This window comes from Saccoglossus kowalevskii, chromosome 14 (assembly GCF_978046115.1).
Source record: "Saccoglossus kowalevskii chromosome 14, keSacKowa6.1, whole genome shotgun sequence".
NCBI classification, from domain to species: Eukaryota; Metazoa; Hemichordata; class Enteropneusta; family Harrimaniidae; genus Saccoglossus; species Saccoglossus kowalevskii.
In genome coordinates, this window is record NC_140654.1 from 10,307,809 (window position 1) to 10,334,187 (window position 26,379).

General features: G+C 35.2%; 1 protein-coding gene across 4 annotated transcripts; it reads right to left on the reverse strand.

Moving 5' to 3' along the window:
* Positions 1-414: 414 nt before the first annotated feature.
* Positions 415-25,623, reverse strand: LOC144342571 (uncharacterized). Of its 4 annotated transcripts, none has more exons than XM_085507640.1 (17): positions 25,538-25,623; positions 21,482-21,718; positions 18,010-18,064; positions 17,323-17,458; positions 14,375-14,524; positions 13,620-13,664; positions 13,374-13,505; positions 12,647-12,691; positions 12,306-12,437; positions 11,518-11,649; positions 10,510-10,629; positions 6,804-6,935; positions 5,896-6,027; positions 5,309-5,527; positions 4,154-4,273; positions 3,001-3,248; positions 415-1,503 (listed from the first exon to the last, which is right to left on the reverse strand). In XM_085507640.1, the coding sequence occupies exons 2-17, from the start codon at positions 21,571-21,573 to the stop codon at positions 1,285-1,287; spliced, it is 2,109 nt and encodes a 702-aa protein (XP_085363766.1). In that variant the 5' UTR covers positions 21,574-21,718; positions 25,538-25,623; the 3' UTR covers positions 415-1,284. The 4 variants fall into 4 exon arrangements, with proteins under 4 accessions (XP_085363766.1, XP_085363765.1, XP_085363767.1 ...); XM_085507639.1 differs by having other exon boundaries at positions 21,482-21,654; positions 25,538-25,620; XM_085507641.1 differs by lacking the exon at positions 13,620-13,664 and having other exon boundaries at positions 21,482-21,654; positions 25,538-25,620.
* Positions 25,624-26,379: the final 756 nt, after the last annotated feature.

The following is a 26,379-nucleotide window of genomic DNA, read 5'->3' on the forward strand; positions in this document are numbered from 1 at the left end:
TATAATTTCTATTATTTTGAGCAAGTATAAGGACCCGTACCGGGATATAGTCGTCCTACCCCAATAGACGTCCATGTTATAACACGAATAGACTGCCAGGCCCCTATGGGTCAACCCAAGATAGAAACCGACAAGACTTAGCCTACATACGTCCGTCAAAATTGGCAACACTTTGCAAATCAAAATCGAAATTAATTGGAAAGAGAGTGTATTGGGACGAACGTGAATTAGGGCGAAAGTGAATTGGGACGAATTGACTGATTCCTCATGTAGACTCGACATACGTATCCATACGATATTTGGCTGGTAACTAACTTTGTGTGATCCCAAGGAAGTATATTACATTGTAATTGAAAATATTCAGAGACTTGATTTTTAATAAGACACATGCAGCTGAATAAATCAATAGAAATCTTTACTGATTTGGAACTATTTCATGTTTATTTCAACAAGGGAGCTTTTGCCATTTTGCTTCACTGGGGATTGATTTAACTTTATAACAGGATGAGTCATTTTAATGCGTTTGGCTAAGCCATGTATAGTTTCCAAATGCATCAACATGTATACACACGCCTACACCGAAATAACTAGTGTAGAGAAAACTTTACAGAGAAGAACGAATGAAAGTTATTATTCATTATTTATTGGAGATTTCCAATATTAGTGAGGTCTGATGCTGTTCGGCCGGCGAAGGCCTACTCACATGTCAGGCTAATATCCACTTAGACGAAGCGATCTCTATGACGACTAACAAATCACGACAATGCTCTCTATACATATTATTATACATCTGTCACCGTCCTGGCACAAGTTACAACGTACCGTAATTTGAGGTACTGCACTGGGTATTTTCATCCTACCATCGTAGGTAACGCAAATTCAAGATATGGCACGATTACGGGCGTAAGCATCCTTTAAAGGGCGGTGGTCGTCGCACCGCGTCCTGTTCAATATGGGACTCATAGCGACGTATACAACGCGTGTAAAATACATTGTTTATTTACATGAAATTCGAACACGCGCTGAGCGACGACTACCGCCCTTTAATAATAACAAAAAACATGGCTGCCCCCAGGGTTTGACCGAACCCTACACAAAGAAGTTCGCTAAATCTGTTCTAAACGTTTTGGACTATTACGATGGTACTGTATGCACTCACGCAGCACTCAGTCACATCGACCTCCGCTACGCGTCGGTCGATACTTCCGCTGTACTGTCTTCGTGCACAATTCGTAGTATCCTTGCGATAACCTCATACTATGACACGGGAAAGTTGTCAGTTATTTACGTAGTTGTTCTGGTTGTTAGAGTAGTAGTCGATACTGTGCCCTCAATTTCACAGGCATATCTTCTTAAGCCAGAACACTCTCTGTCATCCCAAAGACCAGTAGTACGGCCCATCTGAACGCATTTATCAGCAGTTCCTCCATTGGGTTCTATGGGTGTATTCCAATTAAAATATGTTACGCTTGTTCCATCTGCGTAGGTATAACCTGTTGAGAGCTGCATAATTATGAGAACGATAATGTGGTATTAATTGTTTTTTTCAATGATTTAATATTTTGTAATCAATGTTACTGAGCCAAGGTGAGCTTTGAACAAATGGGGTGCAATTGCAAACAACAACTAGACAACAGGAAATGCAAAGAGCACCCAGACAGTAGAAATTGAAAACAGCAACTAGACAGCAGGAAATGCAAACAGCAACTAGACAGTGGAAATTGCAAACAAAAACTAGACATCCAGATACGAAAACTGCAACCACACACCAAGAATTGAAAACAGCAACTAGACAGCAGGAAATGCAAACAAAAACTAGACATCCAGATACGAAAACTGCAACCACACACCAAGAATTGAAAACAGCAACTAGACAGCAGGAAATGCAAACAAAAACTAGACATCCAGATACGAAAACTGCAACCACACACCAAGAATTGAAAACAGCAACTAGACAGCAGGAAATGCAAACAAAAACTAGACATCCAGATACGAAAACTGCAACCACACACCAAGAATTGAAAACAGCAACTAGACAGCAGGAAATGCAAACAGCAACTAGACAGCAGGAAATGCAAACAGCAACTAGACAGTGGAAATTGTAAACAAAAACTAGACATCCAGATACGAAAACTGCAACCACACACCAAGAATTGAAAACAGCAACTAGACAGCAGGAAATGCAAACAAAAACTAGACATCCAGATACGAAAACTGCAACCACACACCAAGAATTGAAAACAGCAACTAGACAGCAGGAAATGCAAACAAAAACTAGACATCCAGATACGAACACTGCAACCACACACCAAGAATTGAAAACAGCAACTAGACAGCAGGAAATGCAAACAAAAACTAGACATCCAGATACGAAAACTGCAACCACACACCAAGAATTGAAAACAGCAACTAGACAGCAGGAAATGCAAACAGCAACTAGACAGCAGGAAATGCAAACAGCAACTAGACAGTGGAAATTGCAAACAAAAACTAGACATCCAGATACGAAAACTGCAACCACACACCAAGAATTGAAAACAGCAACTAGACAGCAGGAAATGCAAACAAAAACTAGACATCCAGATACGAAAACTGCAACCACACACCAAGAATTGAAAACAGCAACTAGACAGCAGGAAATGCAAACAGCAACTAGACAGTTGAAATTGCAAACAAAAACTAGACATCCAGATACGAAAACTGCAACCACACACCAAGAATTGAAAACAGCAACTAGACAGCAGCAAATGGAAACAGCAACTAGACAGAAGGAAATGCAAACAGCAACTAGACAGCAACGACCATGATAAGCTTATCTCATTATCTTATAAACTCGCATTCGAATGCCACATATTGCAGTTTAAATGCTATGAAAAACACTAACTAAATAACAAATAAATAACATAAATTTGTAAGATAATAGAATGTTAACAATTTAGTGTGGCATTCAATTCAATTATACTGTTTTATTGTAAAATATCAGTAACCATCATGACTTACGGTAAATGAAACTCCGATCCATACATCGCATAGACTTAATGGAATACACCCAGCTACTGACACTTGAAACATTTGTGCTGTAATAAAATCCTGTTCGGTTTGGTTCTCTATTTTCACCAGATCACCACCTGGATGTGCATTTTCACATGTGACACGTGCAGAATTCCAGTCTTGACTATCTGATCCGATCTTGTAGCATGACACTCGATCATTATTACAAAGGTACAACCAGTCTATTGGACATGTAACTGAGAAAATAACATAGACATTATTTTAACTGAGAATCTGGTGCATAAACCTTTTTCAAATATACCATATGTCCGTAGCCATGGAAACTATTATACACAATGATTTTTCCCACAGCGCCGTGTTGAAATTGACAATTAACATGTGTTTAGCATAAAAATAGACCTACCAATGCATTAGATATTTGTGAAACTGTGACCGATCGCTGGATTACAGCCTTGACACATAATAGCCATACAATAAAAACTTCGGTATTACAAGCTGCATTGTAGGGTAATATGGTTGGTATGAATAATACATTTTTGTCGTAACATTGAAATACAAATTTTAATAACTTGTTGGTGATTTATAGACAATTCGCTCAGCAACATTTTTAGAGATGGTACTGAGAAATCTGGTGTCACCTGAGTTTGTTTTTTGAACTGAAGCTGACAAACAATGGAACAATCAGTCTACAATGGAACTACCTGTGCACGTTCACCAGTTAACATCAGCTCATTTGTTCAAACAAGCTGACTATAAAAGAACAGTGAGAGAAGAAGGCAAACAAACAGCAACATTTTAAAGCTGTCCATAATGTTTACTTGTTTGTATTAAATTATCATAGGTCATGCAAATCAATGCCATACGGACATTGTTTCACCATTCCTGCAAATACATTTGCACAATTTTAATTCATTGCACAAATATTGTTAGGAGCAGGGGGTAGTGTTAGGATACATACACACATCCTTATACTATGAGATCTCTCGCAAAGTTAGTTGAAATGTTGAATTACTCCATTCTGTGTTTACTTGTCCACGTCATGTGACACGACAATTATTTATTTACTAAATATGGGTAATTTGCATAAATTTGTATTGTATATAAATCTCGTAGAATAATGTGTGTAAGCATGTAAACGTACCTGCTGTATTGCATGCCTGTGTAGTCGCTACCTCTGTTGTCATTGTAACCTGTACGGTTGAGGTCAAAACTTCAGTAGTAGGTAAAAATGTTGAATGTGGCAATATAGTACTGGTTTTATCTATAAACAAGGAAAATACAATTTTAAACAGTAGCAACCTATTTAATGCATTCATGCATAAGCATTGGTATTTGAAGACCTGCAGTGAACACCAAAGGAACAACTAACTAAAAAAGCACTCTTCAGAGGAGATGCCAACATGCACAATATTTCTTCAATAGTCATATAAACATTCAGAGCATAGCTTAGGCCTCATACACATATCGTATATATACAGTTATTTTGACTCTTGACCATACAATGTAAGTATTGGGAGTTTAAAGACAATGACGATCTTTCCATGGTAGTTGCAGTGTGAACAAACATACATACACATGTATGCTGTTTGACCTTTTGTCCCTAATAAAAGCCACCTGTACGTATGTCAAGTTCCTAGCTATTCCCCTTGTAGCTCAATACTTAACATGCATAAATCAATAATCCGACCTTGACTTTTTAACATGTTGGCCAGAAATTGTGCCCAGGTAAGAGCTGCACTTGGACACGTTTGACATTCCTCTTATATAAAAACATACAAAAACTGTTACCTTTGACAACACAATTTGACAAGATCTCATAAGGAATATGTGTGCCAATTTTGAAAGCATTGGTTATGTTGTTTTCATTTGGTTTTCAGATATAACACAAAAACACATGCTGTGACCTTGTAAAATGAAAATCAAGCTGAAACCCTCTGTGTCATCAAAATTCACCCCTCAGAGAGTCTAGATTTCAGAATTCTTCCAGGTAGAAGGCCCCCGAACCCCCCTAGTATGGGCGCGACTTCTGCGCGAGGGATGATGAGCAGATCTCCCCCCCCCATGCACAATTCCCGTCGCCGCCTCTGCTTGACATGTGGCCGTTTGTCCCTGGAAGGTTGCTGTGCCGTACGGGTGACATAGGGAAGATTTGAAGTTTGAAGTATGTATCTTCCCTTACACTTTAAAACACGGACATAAAAACATGCATATATTAACGGTACTATTCATTGATGGAATTGGGCAACAAACACACACGGATGAATGTTAATTTATGTATTATGATATTTATACTCACCTACATAACCAGATTCACAGCACGTATTAGGAACTGGATTTGGCACTTGATTTTTTAACCAACAATTTCCATAATTAATTTTTTTCTGAAAAGTCCATGCAACACACCCAACTCTGTCAGTACATGCATCACAGCATGCTTGCGGGTTGGCTACCGGCAAGTCACTCCCAACGTTTATATCTGATCCCGGTCTGTCAGTATCTGCGTCTGATTTACATCCTGCAGTGTTATAAGTGAATATAATATCTTAAATAATATAACAAATATTATTTTCTAGCCCCATGGAATTATTATGAATTATTATACTTTACCAGCAGAAAATGCATTAATAATCAAAATAGTACAATTTACATTATTCTTATAAATTTTGTAATGTAAGAACATAAAGCTGGAAGCTTACTCCATTGAAACAGGAAGTGTGATATAAGTCAGGAACTGTGGATTGTTATTGCATGATCTGCTAGATGTAAATGGGCGATATATATATATATATATATATTGAGTTGAGACCCTCTATAGCCAACTGACAGATGTTTTTAAATATGTGCATGTTTTTTTAAAACAGTACCATATATTGTAATGCATACCTTCCATTGACAGTGTAGTTACCTCCGATGTTTGTGTAGTTTTGAGGGTTGTGGATAACGGTATTGTTGTATACAATGTTGACGTCAATTTCTCCGTAGTACTATCCCCAACATCAGTGCTAGGTTGAATATCTTAATAATGTGAAGTAATGTCATATTAGTTCAGAACGCCTTATAGGATAGGATAGGATATTTTATTTGGAACGTACACAAAACAATGCTTGAGTAAAGTCCAACGTAAGAAACATACAGCATCACAACTAATCTAAAATAATTTTAAAATCTGAAAAACAAAATTAGCTAAAATACTAGAAACATATTTGTCTACACTAGAGAAAACATTAATAAACAATTCTCCATTTGGTAAGGTTTGATAGTCAGATGAGTATCTGAACAATGTATAGAGAAATTTTTCTTGTGTTCTGAAAAACTGTCACAATGAAAAAAGTAGTGTTTTTCATCACCCACATCATTAGAGTCATACTTGTTACACACCCTGTCAATTTTATTTATTCCCCTGTGACGACCTGTTTCAATTGGCAAGAAGTGGGCTGAAATACGAAATTTGGTTAATGCTACTCTGTGTTTTTTGTTTTTTATATCATCCAAGTATTTTTCAATTATTTTTGAATGTTTTATAGGTACTTAGTTTATTATGACCAGTTTTGTTCAACTGACTTTCCACATTTGTTGAGTAAATTTTGTGATATAAGTCAGGAACTGTGGATTGTTATTGCATGATCTGCTAGATGTAAATGGGCAACAGGCAGCCATTTTGTATGCCATGCATCTATATATATATATATATATATATATATATTGAGTTGAGACCCTCTGTAGCCAACTGACAGATGTTTTTAAATATGTGCATGTTTTCTTAAAACAGTACCATATATTGTTATGCATACCTTCCATTGACAGTGTAGATACCTCCGATGTTTGTGTAGTTTTGAGGGTTGTGGATAACGGTATTGTTGTATACAATGTTGACGTCAATTTCTCCGTAGTACTATCCCCAACATCAGTGCTAGGTTGAATATCTTAATAATGTGAAGTAATGTCATATTAGTTCAGAACGCCTTATAGGATAGGATAGGATAGGATAGGATAGGATAGGATAGGATATTTTATTTGGAACGTACACAAAACAATGCTTGAGTAAAGTCCAACGTAAGAAACATACAGCATCACAACTAATCTAAAATAATTTTAAAATCTGAAAAACAAAATTAGCTAAAATACTAGAAACATATTTGTCTACACTAGAGAAAACATTAATAAACAATTCTGCATTTGGTAAGGTTTGATAGTCAGATGAGTATCTGAACAATGTATAGAGAAATTTTTCCTGTGTTCTGAAAAACTGTCACAATGAAAAAAGTAGTGTTTTTCATCACCCACATCATTAGAGTCATACTTGTTACACACCCTGTCAATTTTATTTATTCCCCTGTGACGGCCTGTTTCAATTGGCAAGAAATGGGCTGAAATACGAAACTTGGTTAATGCTACTCTGTGTTTTTTGTTTTTTATATCATCCAAGTATTTTTCAATTATTTTTTAATGTTTTATAGGTACTTAGTTTATTATGACCAGTTTTGTTCAATTGACTTTCCACATTTGTTGAGTAAATTTGGTTTAACCTTTCTTTAAACAGATTGCCACAATTTGCCTGATTAGTATCCGTGTTTGTCATATTTGTAATTTGTAGAAGTTTTTGGACAAATTTATACCAAGGATCGTATTTAAACCCACTACTTTCTTTAAAAGCAGCTTCGATAATTATGTTGTTTGTTTTCTTACATGAAACCTTTGATAAAATTTTATAACAGTAGTACAAACATCAATCACAAGTGAGAAACGACCAAGTTCACCTCTGAAAGCAATATTTGATGCCTTCCTGTGTACTGTCATGAATTTGTTTTTGTGTATCTGTTGACCGACTTAATTAGCTGATTATTAGCTGAATTGCTGTGTTATGTCTGTCATCGTTTAGGCCTATTTGAAGTTTTGGACGGAACTTGGCTCAGTGATTTGGAACTAATTACCAGATAACCGTCGCGATTCTGACAGTTGGTATCCATAGTTATTACAATCGTTTTCACTAAACATTGGACAATCAGATTGTGGTAAATGTTGATACATCAGAGCAAGTACCTAATGAAATTGCCACTGATTTTATCACTACTAATCAAAACATTATAACTGTAGCCTAAACATTTTTGATACAATGTATACCTGTCTGAGTCCAAGGCGCCATTCTCTCTTTTATTGTTTGCGCAAGACATTTCGTTTTTTTAGCATGAACAGTGTGAATTCAGACCAGCATTGCTGATTTACAATGATCTTTGGACAATGGCTGAATATCTTTTCAAGCTACATTTTACTTATTACACGGAGGACAGAATTGTTCCCACCTATGTTAAAGAAGACGAGTTTATGTGCATGTCATATCAACATTTTGTTGAATATCCATGCGAACAGATTGCTTTTTTAAGGCGAATGCAGGCTATTCGTCTGCAAATCATCAAGGAAATACAAGTGAATATATATTGTTTTAATACTGGTACAAGTTGACTTCCATTTCAGTTCGTATTGACCAGTTTTTGGCGGAAAGCAAATCACACTTTCTCTATCAAAAATTTGACATGCCCTGGGCGTGATGTGACCAATGGCGTCTGCTATAGCAAACTCAGTAAATCTATAAGAAAATTCCTGGTTTCCCCCCAAATACGATTTTATAGACCGAACACATTGTTCACAGATTATACTGGGGACTGTATGGTGGTTGAAAAATTAGGTGCACTCCTTGCTGTTGTAATAAATGTACCAAATTAGGTTCGACAATCCTGGCGGAATGAAAACCACAATTATCCTTGATTACACAATATCCCGGTGCCAAACAACGATTTCCAACATGGTCTTCTACATTGACTGCTTCAAAGAAAAAGTTCATCATTTCTATAGCATTGGAAGGTCCAACAATGATATCAGATTGTTCGACACCAAATATACTTGTAAGCAGGTTTATTGTGTAATTAATATTAGACGCAAACCGCTGTATTTCTGTCGCCGGTGTACCAATTTCTGCATGCCCGTAACGCCGGTTTCCAGTAGACTAAGAATATATACGAATGACAGACGCCTCGTCAAACCAGTGCAGCTGTTCTGGTCTAAAATCAGAAATGTTATCGATAAAATCAATCATTCGTTGTTCGTTAATGTCAGTCGTTGACTTTGCAGCAATTACAAGGTCGTAGGAAGCAAAAAATACAAGTATTTGGTCTGGCCATCCATCGAGGGCCGTAGGTCCGAGGCGTATGTTGACGTGGGCCTAAGGACCACGTCTGCTAGGGGGATCCGTGGTGGCACACATTATCTTGGCGTAACTTTGACCGAATTTCACGCCGATAAATACTAGGCTGTCGCCGTTTATAAAATTCAATATGCTGTAAAATATTGCCAGTCAAGCATGTTCTGTTACCACGTTTTCGTCCGAGCTTCCCAGCTGAAACATCACTGCTAGTAATAAGTTTAGTGCATATATTATTCGCAGTACTTTTTGACACCCTAGTTTGTTGTGCAAATTGACAATTTTCTGTCGTACACTAAATTGTGTGTCGAATTATGAGACTGCATTTTTTCACCAAAGTACATGTACTCCTGACTTTCCCGCGTTATATGCTCTGGGTGTCTGGACACACTACTGGGACACACACAAACGTAACATTTTATGTAAATGAGTTGAGTACAGACAGTTATACATTGTATCAAACATGTTTAGGCTACAGTTATGATGTTTTGAATAGTAGTGATAAAATCACTGGCAATTTCATTAGGTACTTGCTCTGATGTATCAACATTTACCACAATCTGATTGTCCAATGTTTAGTGAAAACGATTGTAATGTAGTGAACGATTAATCAAAAGATATGACGTATTCAGTACTTAGTGTGATTGGCTTTATGATTGAAGGTTACGCCCTAGAGTCTTTTTACTGTTTTGTAATTGGTTAGAGTTGTGAAAATGAATAAAGAGAGTTTGAGTTGTCCTTGGGGAGCACAGCACGATAGACGCAGTCGTAGTACAGTCCTGGAGAGCCTTGGGGCGAGTGTTGACGCAGTCTAAGAGAGTCTTGGGCCAGCCTTGCGATAGTCTTGGGGATATTTCCCCAGGGCGCTGTGTCTTATAGAGTGCTCGATTGACCGACTAAGACGAGAGCTGAAACGTATTTCGTTGTGTGTGTCTTATTTGACTGTAAAGTATAAGTGACTTTCCCGATCCCATACCTCAAGGGGACGAGATAGAGAGACGAGACGAGTTTCCCCCCTGGCGAGTGTGGAGAACCCCGAGAGAGAAGAATTACCCCCTGATAGTACTCCCAAAACTCTCTTACAAAACTTTCTATGAAGTTTTTCTGGTAATATTTTGTCAGAGAATAGCTTTGATACAAAAACAGTATATTATATATTTACAGAAATTATTAAAATGATTGGTGTTCTGCAACATTGCTGACATAGAAATATAGTAATATACTATTAATACACGTCTACCGAATGACGTATCAGATGAAATGGCATGACCTCTATTTGAAGTGATATTTGGTATGCGTACCTTTTGTTGTAATTGTAGACATTTGCATGCCTACAGTAAATGGAAGACTTGTAATGGGCAGCGTAGATGCTATTTGTGACGTCAAGGGCGCACTGGTTCCTACATTAGTGGTAGATTCCGCTGTAATTTAAGATAATATGAGGTTATTACAGGGATACTTAAAAGTATGCACAAATACAGTACAGCGGAAGTATCGACAGACGCGCAGCGGACGTACTGTCTAATATTAAAACATTTACCCCCTGTGTGGTATATTCCCCTGAATTTTACGATATAGGATGAGTTCTACGTACAGTGCATATTTTCATCTAAAAAGGCATTGTTCACTGATGCAATTTTCAGAAAAGGTGGGAATAAATTCCTTCCGTTAAATCTGATTTATCTTTAATATTTATTTCTTTCATGCTTTTAAAACTCCTTTCTCTGATACTAATATTGTGCATTTGTTTTGTTATTTATTGACTTGTCCCAGTAAATGCTGATTAATAAGGTATAATTTGAAATACAAACAAGTAACAAAGTTAGGGAAAAGAACACACAATAGTATCAACTAGTTGGAAAATGCAGAAGTTATCAGCTGCTACAGTATAGTAATACGGTGTTGTGGATCATTGTGATTTGATAGGTTTGAGTCATCCATCTGCTCCGTACCTTTTTCAATTGACTATATGCAATTATTCAAATAACTATTTTCGTAGAAGATTGAGTGCACTACGACATTTTGTACGACACCATGAACATTAACGTTAACCATAATGCATTGCAATTATCTATGTGTACATACAGTTTTATTGAATCACATAAATATCATGCAATACAGAATGAAAGTTGACACAATCAAACAAATGAAACAAACTTTTGACTGCACACAAAAAGTTGTAAATTGTACAGGTGGGATTGTGTATGTGTTTTCAAAGATGAAGTAGTTATCGCGGAGATTGTCATCGAATGTATAAATCGAATTGGATTTGCATGACTAACACTTGAACTGATTTTTGAAATGCGTACCTTCTGTTGTAATTGTGGAAACCTGCACATCTGTAGTCGATTGTAGACCTGTACTGTGTAAAGTAGATGGATATATAGATGATATTTGTGACGTCCATGACGCACTGGTTCTAACATTAGTGGTAGACTCATCTGTAATAAAAGATAATATTATTTATTGTTGGTCTAAAACAGTTATTATTCCGTTTGAAATGATAATAAAACATTTACCCTATGTTGTAAATGTTGACGCATACTTCACATTGATATACAAATATTAATTCACAAAAGCGACTGGTTGACAAATATTATATTGTGGGATGCAACAAATGACAATACATTGTGGCAAAGTGTCGAATTATACGAGCTCAGGTATTGGATATTATTAGGGAATAATCTAGTTATTGTCTTCAGCTGCAACACTATAGTATTGACGAGTTTGAGATCATTATGATTTGAGGGCTTTCAGTTACCAACCTATTTCCACAAACATGCCTTACTCAATAGAATGCAATCGTCGTATTTATTTTTAATTAGCAATATGTAATTATTGAGATAATTAATTGCAGTGGAAATACAGTGTAATACGAGTATATGTATGGCACCTTGAACTTAACATTATTACGCAATACAGAATAAATGTTGACACAATCTAGATCCAATCTTGGCACATTTTACAGTGGTGATTTTGTATTTGTTACCCAGGACGAAGTAGTTACCATGGAAATTGCTATCAGACTTTTCAATTTCGTTAACGATTGTATTGCATGTGCATGTAATCAATTTGAAATATTTGCATATCTGCGTACCTTCCGTTGTAATTGTGGAAACCTGCACATCTGTAGTCGATTGTAGACCTGTACTGTGTAAAGTAGATGGATATATAGATGATATTTGTGACGTCAATGATGCACTGGTCCCAACATTAGTGGTAGATTCCTCTGTAAATTATGATAATTTGAGGTTATTACGAGGATACCGAAAAGTATGCACGAAGACTAATATGGTAGGGTGAAAATACACCGTAAAATACCGCAAAATTACGGCACGCTGTAACTTACGGCGTTGCGGTCAGATATGTATAATGATATTAATTATTGTTGGTCTAAGATATTTATTATCCCGTTTGAAATGATATTAAAACACTTACCCTCTGTTGTAAATGTTGACGCATATGGCATGTTGGTAGCAATCCCTGAAATGTATTATAATTTATATACGTCACGAATAAATAAAATACATACACAAATCTTTCCACATTGATATACAAATTGTATTTTGCAAAACCAACATTTGACATTTATTGTATTGTGGGGTGCAATGAAACACAATAGATTGTTGTAGAGTATAAAGTAGTTCAAAAATATCTTAAAACTGATGAATCGATATTTAATCATACTAATCCTTTGCTTTTTGAATTATTGTTGTGAATTAATGAATGACCAATGTGACTTAAATTAACATATCCACAAAACAAACATCAGTAACACATGTAAACATGCCTCATATATCATGTATATCATTTGAATAGATTATTAAAGTAGGATGAGTTCAAACTAAATCAAATATTGAGAGCTACGTGGACCCCGGTTGACTCTTCATTATTGCAAAAATATATAATATTGATAATTAATGATAATCTAGTTAAATCAATTTACACAGTGTAGTTTCTATCGTTGCGATCGCCCTGCAGACGTTGTTGTTTATGATGATTATGTGCTTGTTGTTGTTATTGTTGGTGATGTTTGATTTCTAGATGGTTAGTAGCAATACGAAAGGAAGGGGGTTGTCGACGTCAGTTAAATTCTGGTCATCAAATGTATCAATTGGTTTGGATTTGCATGACGTGCACTTGAAATGATTTTTGAAATGCGTACCTTCTGTTGTAATTGTAGACACCTGCACATCTGTAGTCGATTGTAGACCTGTGCTGTGTAAAGTAGATGGATATATAGAGGATATTTGTGACGTCAATAACGCACTGGTTCCTACAGCTGTGGTAGATTCCTCTGTAATTTATGATAATATGAGATTATTACGAGTATACGGTAAAGTATGGACGAAGACAGTACAGCGGGTGTATCGACGACGCGCAGCGGAGGTCGAAGCGACGACGAACTTACCCTCTGTTGTAAATGTTGACGCATATGGCGTGTTGGTAGCATTCCCTGAAATGTATTATAATACGTCACGTATAAATAAAATACATACACAAATATTTCCACATTAATATACAAATTGTATTTTGCAAAACCAACATTTGACATTTATTGTATTGTGGGATACAATGAAACACATTAGATTGTTGAATCGGTATTTAATCTATATGTAATACTTTATTGTTTTAATTACTATTAATGAATGTCCACTATGCCACACATTAACATATCCACAAATAACATACATCAGTCACAAATGCAAACATGTCCCATAAATCATACGTATTATTTGAATTAAAGGTTATAATTTGGTATGCTAATGTATGCTAATTTTATTTATAGCCTCATTATAATATACTCGCAAATGAAAAACTTTAAACAATCTCTGTTTATATCACGCTGCTATGTGTAAATTTTCAATTCTCCCAACGATTTGTATTCTAATTCCAGGGGCAAAACGCACTCCACAGAACATACGCATAGATGGGCGAAGCGCATGAAAAAATAAATACCCAATCTAATATATTTCAACGAACTTGCGGTGATACCGATACAATGTTTATAGTAGTGATTCTTTGAATTTACGTCGATTTATGACATATTTACATTTTGTACAATACTGATTCAATTATACTTGTACCAAAAACATTGTTACTCAAACACATTTCAATATTAATAAACACTATGATGACATCATTTAATTTGTTTTAATGTTCTACCTTCGATTAGAGAGGTCAATATACCAGACGTTAGAGCCGAAGAAAGCATCAAGGCCGTTGTTCCAGGAGTTGAACTCTCTGGGGTCTCACTCGTTGTATTTAGTGGAGTAGTAACCAAACTCGATGCCGTAGTAATTAGAGTGACAAAGTCTGGGTAAATGAAGTGAACAACATATAAATTAGAAACATATATGGAAAATTTATGTCGAATTCTTACATGAAAATACTAGTGATACAATTAGTTGATGAATCGTGTTAAAGAATTGCAAGTATTGTAAACAACAACAATTATTGACAGCATTTTTGAATTTGCATGATTTCGGTATTTAATGATATGCCAAGTGTGTGTGATATCGATATTTAGTGATATGTCAAGTGTGTATATCTGTATCTAAGGATATGTCAGATGTGTGTGAGGGATATCGGTATTTAGTGATATGCCAAATGTGTGTGATATCGATATTCAGTGATATGTCAAGTGTGTATATCTGTATCTAGGGATATGTCAGATGTGTGTGAGGGATATCGGTATTTAGTGATATGTCAAATGTGTGATATCGGTATTTAGTGATATGCCAAGTGTGTATATCTGTATCTAGTGATATTTCATATGTGTATGATATCTGTATCTAGTGATATGTCAAATGTGTATGATATCTGTATCTAGTGATATGTCAAATGTGTATGATATCGGTATTTAGTGATATGCCAAGTGTGTGTGATATCGATATTTAGTGATATGTCAAGTGTGTATATCTGTATCTAGTGATATGTCATATGTGTATGATATCTGCATCTAGTGATATGTCAAATGTGTATGATATCGGTATTTAGTGATATGCCGAGTGTGTGTGATATACATATTGAGTGATAGGTCAAGTGTGTATATATGTATCTAGTGATATGTCAAATGTGTATGATATCGGTATTTAGTAACATGTCACATGTGTGTGATATCGGTATATAGTGATATGTCACATGTGTGTGATATCGGTATCTAGTGATATATCAAATGTGTATGATATAGGTATTTATTGATATGTCACATGTGTATGATATCGTTATCTAGTGATATGTCAAATGTGTATGAAATAGGTATTTATTAATATGTCTCATGTGTGTGATATCGGTATCTTTGTGATATATCAAATGTGTATGATATAGGTATTTATTGATATGTCACATGTGTGTGATATCGGTATCTAGTGATATGTCAAATGTGTATGATATAGGTATTTATTGATATGTCAAATGTGTGTGATATCGGTATCTAGTGATATGTCAAATGTGTATGATATAGGTATTTATTGATATGTCAAATGTGTGTGAAATCGGTATCTAGTGATATGTCAAATGTGTATGATATCGGTATCTAGTGATATGTCAAATGTGTATGATATCGGTATATTGTGATATGTCACATGTGTGTGATATCGGTATCTAGTGATATATCATATGTGTATGATATAGGTATTTATTGATATGTCACATGTGGGTGATATCGGTATCTAGTGATATATCATATGTGTATGATATAGGTATTTATTGATATGTCAAATGTGTGTGATATCGGTATCTAGTGATATGTCAAATGTGTATGATATAGGTATTTATTGATATGTCAAATGTGTGTGATATCGGTATCTAGTGATATGTCAAATGTGTATGATATCGGTATCTAGTGATATGTCAAATGTGTATGATATCGGTATATAGTGATATGTCACATGTGTGTGATATCGGTATCTAGTGATATATCATATGTGTATGATATAGGTATTTATTGATATGTCACATGTGGGTGATATCGGTATCTAGTGATATATCATATGTGTATGATATAGGTATTTATTGATATGTCAAATGTGTGTGATATCGGTATCTAGTGATATGTCAAATGTGTATGATATAGGTATTTATTGATATGTCAAATGTGTGTGATATCGGTATCTAGTGATATGTCAAATGTGTATGATATAGGTATTTATTGATATGTCAAATGTGTGTGAAATCGGTATCTAGTGATATGTCAAATGTGTATGATATCGGTATCTAGTGATATGTCAAATGTGTATGATATCGGTATATAGTGATATGTCACATGTGTGTGATATCGGTATCTAGTGATATATCATATGTGTATGATATAGGTATTTATTGATATGTCACATGTGGGTGATATCGGTATCTAGTGATATATCATATGTGTATGATATAGGTATTTATTGATATGTCAAATGTGTGTGATATCGGTATCTAGTGATATGTCAAATGTGTATTATATCGGTATTTATTGATGAGTCACATATGTGTGATATCGGTATCTAGTGATATGTCAAATGTGTATGATATAGGTATTTATTGATATGTCACATGTGTGTGATATCGGTATTTAGTGATATGTCAAACGTGTGTGATATCAATATTTAGTGACATGTCAAATGTGTGTGATATCGGTAACTATTGATATGTCAAATGTATGTGATATAGGTATTTATTGATATGTCAAATGTTTATGATATCGATGTCCAGTGATATTCCAAATGTTTATGATATCTGTATCTAGTGATATGTCAAATGTGTGTGATATCGGTATATAGTGATATGTCAAATTTGTATGATTTTGGTGTGTAATGATATTTTGAATGTATCTGATATTGATATCTAATGATATTGTTTGGTACATTTATCCAATGCGGTATTATAAATGATACTGGTATTGGTATGTAATGAAATTGAATGTGGTTTGTAATACATAACGAATGTGTCTGATTTTGATATTCATTGATATTATATCAAATGCGTCTCATATCAGTAGTTACATTGAATGTGTGACATAATGGCCAAGATAAGTACGGTTATATATATTATTGAATGTGTCTCATATTGATAGCAATGTGTAGATTATTCCTCCTATCGACATTGATATCATAGTCAGTTATGATCACCTGTATCATTATTATTGGCTCCTCCTCGGTACACGATGACAACACCTGTAATTGTTCCCAGAATGGCGGTAAGGCCGATCAATGCAACCAAGTTAGCAAAGAAAACAGCAGGAGTGTAAGGACAGCACAACTGACGCTGTGGAGAAAACACGCAGAATCAAAGACCTGGTGTATGACTCCTATTCATAAACCTCCTGAGCATAAGCAATATTTACAAATCACAACAATTGTGGTGCAAATCAAATAAATCATTGTTACTTTCTGGTTGCACAAGTCACGTGAATTACACAAGCCAAACAATCTCGATATATTCCCAAAATACCATTTAATTGTTCACAAGTAACATTTTATTATATGGGGGTATTACGAGGATACTTCAAAGTATGCACGAAGACAGTACAGCGGGAGTATCGACCAACGCGACGTGACGGCGTACTGTGTATAATTTGAGGTATCCTCGTAATAAACCTTATTATTATAAACCTTTTCCTTTCAAGGATACATTATGGGAATGCCGAAATCCAAAATTATTAGAGGACGCTTACACGCGTAATCGTTCCATATTTGGAATTCGCATTTCCTAATATGGTAGGATGAAAATACCCCGTGAAATACCGCAAAATTACGGCACGCTGTAACTTATGGCGTTACGGTGATAGATGTATAACAATATTATTTATTACTTACCAGTTTATCTTTCAATTTCTCAATACTTTCACCAGCTTTTTTCAAATGTTTATAACTATTGAAACAAAAATACAGTCAAATACAGCTTTACTATTTACTTATTATGGCCATTTTTTTGGTTGTAAGGAACACATCCACCTCAATTTTCTGACGAATGTTGACCATTCCCACCAGGGGCCGTATGTATATCTTTAATATGCTGATATAATCAATATAATTATGCATAATAATAAAGTCACATGACAACTCCACCACCATAATGTAATCAGGTGACCTGAAATCATAGTCTTCACCTGCGCACGCGCGGAAATTGAGTCCCACACGACGATAATGTCTATAATGTAAATAGAGTAGGGACTTGGTGATTGTGTTTAATTGCTTTTAATTTGTATATTTGTTGGCATCGCTCAAGAAAATACTAGTTAAATATGTTACATGAAATATATAGTAATGAGCTTTTTAACGGGTTGACATTTCACAGAGACAATAAGTTCATTATTTTGATGCATATTTAAAATCGTAACTTTTTTTCTTTGTGAAATGCCTTGATCCACTCCAATGTGGGGAATGAATACAGTCACACAGACAGACCATGAAAACACACAGTGATCGGGAATCTGACATAATTACACTCTAATTTGCATATCGCTTAGCATATATAATGCCAAATAGGGCCACTACTCTCCATAATATGCATTCACCAAAACTTGAATAGCTAATAACATTATTTTAAAAATCACTTGTAACACTGCAATAAAGACTTTCCGTTTTTCGACATTGTGAAATTCTTCCGTTTTTATGCAGAAAAATACAGTATTTTTACCAAGTAATCATATTTATTAAAGTTATTGTTCATACATGAGTTGTTGAACACACTACACAGTTTTTATTTTAATTTAGCTTCTTTTAGCCATAATTCAAGACAAATAAAAGGCAAAAATATAGCAAATTATTGTTTTCTGTAATATTCTTGTGTAATTTATTCATGAAAATTATTTATGGGTGAATAGAAACATATTTCGTTAAAAATTATTCTTAATATAAATTTCTGAAATATCTTGTCAAAATCATTTTTTTAGGGTGTTTTCCACCAAAAAACGAAAGAATTTCACAATATCGAAAACAGAAAGAACAAACGCAGTGAGTCACAGATGATCGCAAATAACAAAAACAAGTTTATTTAAATTCATTTAATTTTATTTTTCAGGGAGCATTATCAATCATAATTACATTTCAATGTTTACATTTGAAACCTTTCCGAATATAGTTCCATAAATTGTGTGCAATGCTTGGTATCCTTCTTTCATAGTATATGTGTTTACAGGGAGATGTAGTAACAATGGTTATTACTTGATATATTGCCCGACAAGTGGATACTAGTATTGCATGGCATATCACATGGATGACGTCACTGGAACTACTGCGCAAAGATACTGCGCATAACAAATTGTCGTTTGCTGCACTGATGCTGTCACTGTCACTTTTGCTTTCGGGCTGCTTTCAAGGTTTTGAGGGAATTTTATCCATCCGAAAAAAACAGCGAATATCTAGAATGAATATTAAGTAAGCTACTCCGTTTTGATGTTTAGGATATTCCTTATATAAAGCAATATATACGCTGAAACCACCACTGAATCTAGTGACAAATTTGACCAACAGTTGGTCCAAGCGATCATTTCTGCCTTCGTGCTTTTACTCTACTTTATAGCTTTCAGTAGCATATATTCATATGTATTGATTGCTGACAACATCTAAAACATTTGGTGGTAAACATGGCAAATTTATTTTGATATTTTGAGCAGTGATGTAGCGGTTTCTATTATACCTGCTCTTCCAATGTGTATGCTGAGTATCAGACGTCTACCAATGAGCCTTTGCGTTTTTTGCTTGTGTTGTTATCGTCGCTTGAGACTCAATTCCCGCGCGTGCGCAGGTGACGACTCTCCCGCTTTAATATTATCAATACAACTGATCAAAAAGAAATAACGATTAGAAGCATAAAGATACACACACTGGTATTAAGTACTGTCATGGAATTATTTAGTTACTCGGACAGTCGTATAATTTCGTGTTTATTCGTGAAACGTCTCCTGCCCTGGGAACCCACATTTCGCGGTATCATTACAATCCATGCATGAAAATTTCTCTTAGCCTATTACGTGCTGACTTTAAAGTCACGTGATCGAATTATGATGTCATCTTGTTATTCGCTTAGTTTTTAGTGAGAGTTTCGTGTAACTCGGAGCGGTACGATGAAGGATACAGTTCTTTTGGTGTTTTATTCCCGAATGGTGTGTGTGTTTTCATTGATTTCGTCCCCGTTTGCCATCCCTCGACGGATGGGAGTGCACTGGTTGCTTGTGGTCGTCCAAGAGTCGACCCCATCGACCATCTATAGACGTGAACACCGTCAGTCTGTTATAGGGTGATATAAATTATGATATTCCCTGAAATATTTCTCTTACATTACAGTATGTTTTAATAAATCGAACGGATTTCAAATGGAACGATATTTACGTAACATTGTTACGATAAATATACAATTTCATAAACACAATTTAATACAAAAGGATGAAATAAAACAAAATATATATATAACGAAAACCACAAAATTGTATAAGTGTTAGGAAATTAAAATAAAGTATTAATAGTTTATAGAAATATTATCCACTTATTGATTAATTACAGTATAAGTTATAACATTACCAGAATTACAGCATTTATCGTTGTAATATCTGCACCGACCGCATCGCATTACGGATATGTATTTCAAGAAGCAACACAGGTAGATGTAGTCAATTTGGAGATTTTTTTACAAAAATATAAAACAGCTTTTTAAATAGGAAAATATTTATCATATCTTGCCTTTGCTCTATCTATGTTTATAATTTGCCAATCTGATTAATAAGATTTTTGTGCATTTGTTTTGTTTTATTTTGATCTAGTATTTATTTTTTGAAGTTTTGGTAATTGCGAAAGCCAACAAGGATCTGATGTATGTATGACAGAATTAAAAAAAAATCACAAAATCAAAATCAAAGTAAAATAATAAAATAAAAAGGCATTAATAACAAAAGTAATAAAAAATAAAATAAAAATAAGTTCGTAGCCAAAATAATTACAGCCCGTACACTACATCAGATTTTAATCAGATTGGTAATTTGCATGCTTCTAATTAATAGGAGCGTGATGAATGATTGCAATTTTCTTTGTGTCTGATTGTATCTACGAGTATTTGTGATCATTGAATACATGTGCATATAAAGTATTTTCACAATGAAATAATAAGTAGAGCTATTCTTAGTTAGAGTAAATGTTAAAATCAACTTAGGCGTATATTTATGCGCATGCGCAGAGTACAGACCTTGTTTATGTTTCATAAAAAATACAATCGTTACTCCGCATTATGTTTAACGGCATTTTCCCTGAATTGAATGCTAAATTTATTTGTTAATAATACAAATACACTTACATGTCTTTTCCTCTTTCTACGTTTTCCTCAATAGATTCAACATCGATTTCCTGCTCAGTCAAAAGTGCGTTTGCCTCACCTTCTTCCCCCATTGTCCATGCGATGACAGCAACGAACGTGGAAACTTTAGGGTACACTACATTGATTAACAATCAACGTTATGCGATTGTTGACTGGAAAGAGTAAAATTATTCAAGTAGGAATTGTAGAGATAACATATGTATTACCTAGTCGAATCTGTGACAAAATGATAAGTGATGACATATGATAAGTGATGACATATGATAAGTGACCACATGAAATGTGATTTATATGTCGATATTATAAACAAATAGTTCAGGTTAGAGACACACAATCTATATCAAATAGTGAAATACCTTATGTGATACAGTGGCGGCACTCTCACTCTTTCCACTAATTTAGTTAGGTGTGATGAATTTGTTTGCGCGTATGTGTAATATCTGTCATCATTTAGGCTCATGCGAGGTCCTGGACGGAACTCGACTTAGTGATTTGGAACTAATTACGATATAACCGTCGCTATCCGGACTACTATTTCTGACAGTTGGTATTCACAGTTAGTAACTTAGTGTGATTGGCTGTGTGCAGGTCGAATGTGTGAAAGCCACGCCTTAGAGTCTTTTAACTGCTGTGAAATTGGTTAAGGTTTTGAAAGTGAATAAAGTTGTTTTAGTTGGTCTTGGCGAGAACACCACGACAGACGCAGTCTTGGGGCAGTCTTGGGTCCGAATCTTGGGTCAGCCTTTCGATAGTCTTGGGGACTTTTCCTCATGGCGCTGTGTCTTATAGAGTACTCGACTGACACTAAAGACGAGAGTTGATACGTATTACGTTGTGTGCATCTATTTGACTGTAAGGCTTAAGTGACTTTCCCAATCCCGCACCTCAAGCAGACGAGATATAGAGACCAGACGGTATTTCCCCCTGACACGTGTGGAGAACCCAGAGGAGAAGAATTTCCCCCGTGATATAGGATTAATCATCCCATTATAACGAAACTCTTTACATGTGTGCCCTGAAACAATATGGAAACCTAAATCTAATCTGTGATTTAATTAGACTAAAAACCACGAATGAAAAATCAAATGTATTCTCTGTATGTATTATAAATTTTCATAACGTGAATCACATTATTTTCATGATATTGTCATGAATTTGTTTTTGCGTATCTGTTAACCGACTTAATTAGCTGATTATTAGCTGAATTGCTGTGTTATGTCTGTCATCGTTTAGGCCTATTTGAAGTTTTGGACGGAACTTGGCTCAGTGATTTGGAACTAATTACGAGATAACCGTCGCTATTCTATCGATTCTGACAGTTGGTTTCCATAGTTATTAATGTAATGAACGATTAATCAAAGATATGACGTATTCAGTACTTAGTGTGATTGGCTTTATGATTGAAGGTTACGCCTTAGAGTCTTTTTACTGCTTTGTAATTGGTTAGAGTTTTGAAAATGAATAAAGAGAGTTTGAGTTGGTCTTGGGGAGCACAGCACGATAGACGCAGTCTAAGTGCAGTCCTGGAGAGCCTTGGGGCGAGTGTTGACCCAGTCTAAGAGAGTCTTGGGTCAGCCTTGCGATAGTCTTGGGGATTTTTCCCCAGGGCGCCGTGTCTTATAGAGTGCTCGATTGACCGACTAAGACGAGAGCTGAAACGTATTTCGTTGTGTGTGTCTTATTTGACTGTAAAGTATAAGTGACTTTCCCGATCCCGTACCTCAAGGGGACGCGATAGAGAGACGAGACGAGATTCCCCCCTGACAAGTGTGGAGAACCCCTCAGAGAAGAATTTCCCCCTGATAATATGTCCCATTATTTTTCTCACAAGGAGTATTTACCCCAAGCTAGGGGAAACTTTTTTGGTATGGTGGATATGCTGGCATGCAGCCGCAAGCCTACCTATTTAAAAAAGCCGACAGTCCCTGATTGCCTAAAGTTATATCTTGGTATCGTGTGCATTTCTATAGGTTTATTGTTTGAGTTAGTTTTAAATCATATATCTTATTTCATTCAACATCACACTGATTCAAGAGAGAAATACGCTGAATATGATTTGGTGAATATGATTCTTTTTCTCATTAACATATTTATATTGTGTGATGGGCAAGTCTTCCAACAAGCTTTGATTAAAAGGCTTCTCGTTACTTTTATTATTCCTTGTTATATAAAAAAAAGTGTATATCTAGAGTATGTAATAAAAATATATATTAAAATTGATGGTGGATTTAAACATGTGAATCTCACATTTAAAGAATGTACATAATTCAACACACAATGTGGTACATACACAATATCATAGATTGTTCTCTTGTCAGTGAGAGCTCAGCTAACTTATTGAAGAAGAAAAATTCTAAGCTGTGTAGTAGAACATCAGTTAGTATGAATATATAGTTTTAATACATGTACTATCCGTACACTTAGAAGGTGGGAGGGTCACAATTTTTCATGCACCATTCAAGGGGGTCAACAAATTTCATTCAAATGTTTGTGAAGGGTCATATATTTTTATGTACGCGATTTTCAAAAAAACACCGGCCTACCCCCTGTACTTTCTGTCCAGTTCCTTATTTTCATATACCAATACTAGCACAATTTGCAATACAGGGACAATTTTACTCGTTCATAACTTGTTGTGCAATGCATGCCATTAAGTAAGGAATTACCCGCATTAGTATTTAATGAGATTGTCTTTAGGCTGCCCTTCTAGTTGAGAACATTGCAGAGATTAATAGGAACACACTAGTCTTGTGGAGGTGTCTGTACACAATGAGAGCAATACAATTATGCTGTCAAGTCAAATAATGTCAGAAAGCACTACCTTAGTAAGCTGTTCTAAATCACTGTCCTGCTGATTTATACGAGTTTCGTTGTATATAGTAGAATATAAAATTACAGTATGATAATCACAGGGACGCCAGGTAAGAATTAAAATATTTCCGAGCATTCCGACGCCAGAGTCAATTCGACAACACAGTGAGACAGAAGGAATAATAATGCATATTGGAAGCAGGTTTAATTGTAATTAGGCACATATTGGGGCAGCATATCTGCACGCAAAAAGTTATAATTCATGTCTCATATTGAGGGATGCATACCTCTTTGAGGGAAGGGGGTAGATTCAGGAACAAAATTGAGAGCAGACAATATTTTTATGTTTCTTTCTACTAAAAGAAATCAACAGCTATGGACTACAGTGTAAATGATTTCTTGGTATAATTTTTGAAGGAAAAATGTGTTATTCAGTTATAGTACAAGAAGAGGAGGTATGGTTGTCATGAATTCAGTCTTGAATCACAAACTGAGGTGCAACACATCCATAAAACATTGTGAGCATTCATTTGATTGGTATGTTTACAAATGTGTCCTAGACTTCGCAACAATTCCCATAGGATTTGAGAGTTACATTAACAATGGTATTGATTACAAGATAAATAATTTATTTCATTGAATACATACAGCAGTGCATATTGTCACTGGGACCAATGACCTCTGAATGTGTATCACATGTGATCAGTTAAATAGAAACAGTTAACAAATTCTTATTAGATTTTGACTACTACTTTCTTAATTTTAGCATGATATTTTCACACAGGACATCTGTCGTTCAAACTAAGGGAGGATTTTATACTGATGAATTAGGTGGCCAAGTTTGTTAGAATTTGGAATATATACCTTTCTCCTTCATCTTTGGTGATACGGGCAAGGTAATCAAACTGCATGGTTGTACATTAACAAATCTGCAGATGTTCCAATTGTATACTTAGAGATACATGAGCAACGAAAGTAGTTTTTGAACAATTCGTAAAATGAATACTGAATAGACTTTCTGCTAACACAACCAGACTCTACCAGAATCCCGAACACATACAATCAACGTATAATGTACAACAACACACATATATTCACATGTAAGTCCATTAGTATCCAGGGTTCAATAACACGCCACACAGTTAACATTATCCTCAAGGACAACTATCTCTACCGACAAGGCATACTAGAATAATCTAAATTAATTTTAAGATGCGGACTGACCTGTGACAATGTGATCCCTGCTACAATAAATTCAACGTTAGATATTAATACATGTTAGATGAATAGTGACGACAGAGCGCAGCACTAGTCTATTTCTGGAAACAGACAATATAATGCGATTCGCGGTTCAACAACCATCACATTTATTAAGAGGATCTGGGGAAAAATATTCCGTCCTATAAGTAGTATTTCGAAACGAAACAAAAACACCAGCAATCATTCAATTAGGCTGTCACGTTTTTCAATTTGAGTAAGTTCAGATCGTGGGAATTAAATCCAATAATCTGAGATATTAGAAAAAAATATACCGCATTTCACATAAGTGAAAGTCATTATTTGTGCATATCTATGAGGATTGAGTGACTACTACTGTAAACAATAGATGTGGTGCAGATTACAGCAAACATGATCGTATGTTACTTCATAATGTAAAAGAATTGGTCGAAAACTAATATATTATTATTAATATCCGAGAGGAAATATCTACTGGCCTCGGACGTAAACGCCCTCTTTGCCGCTCTTTAACTGTCAGTGAAGCAGTTCAAATGAGTACATTTCCTGGTTGGAACGCATGGCAAACAATCACAAATCGTTTTGTAAATGTACAGGTATAATATACTTGGCATGTTATCACTATTTGTGACTGCTGACATTTTTCCACCGAGAATAAAAATATAAGATTATCTCTCTGAGTCATTGAATACAAGATACCACAAGTTAATAGTTAAAATTTATGTTGATTAAAAAAATAATTTCCATAAACAGACCTCGATCTTACACAATTGAAACACATACTTGAGAGTGATTTATCAATTTTAATGTGCGACAGAAGCTGAAAATGT

Bases quoted from the DNA above. Each gene is read 5' to 3' on its own strand.
- LOC144342571 (XM_085507640.1), bottom strand. From the start codon at position 21,573: ATGGGGGAAGAAGGTGAGGCAAACGCACTTTTGACTGAGCAGGAAATC. The intron at 13,665-14,374 runs GTAGAACATTAA...AATACATTTCAG, and splicing joins ATTGACCTCTCTAATCGAAG to GGAATGCTACCAACACGCCA. The intron at 10,630-11,517 runs GTACGCATTTCA...CTTAAATTACAG, and splicing joins TTCCACAATTACAACAGAAG to CGGAATCTACCACTAATGTA.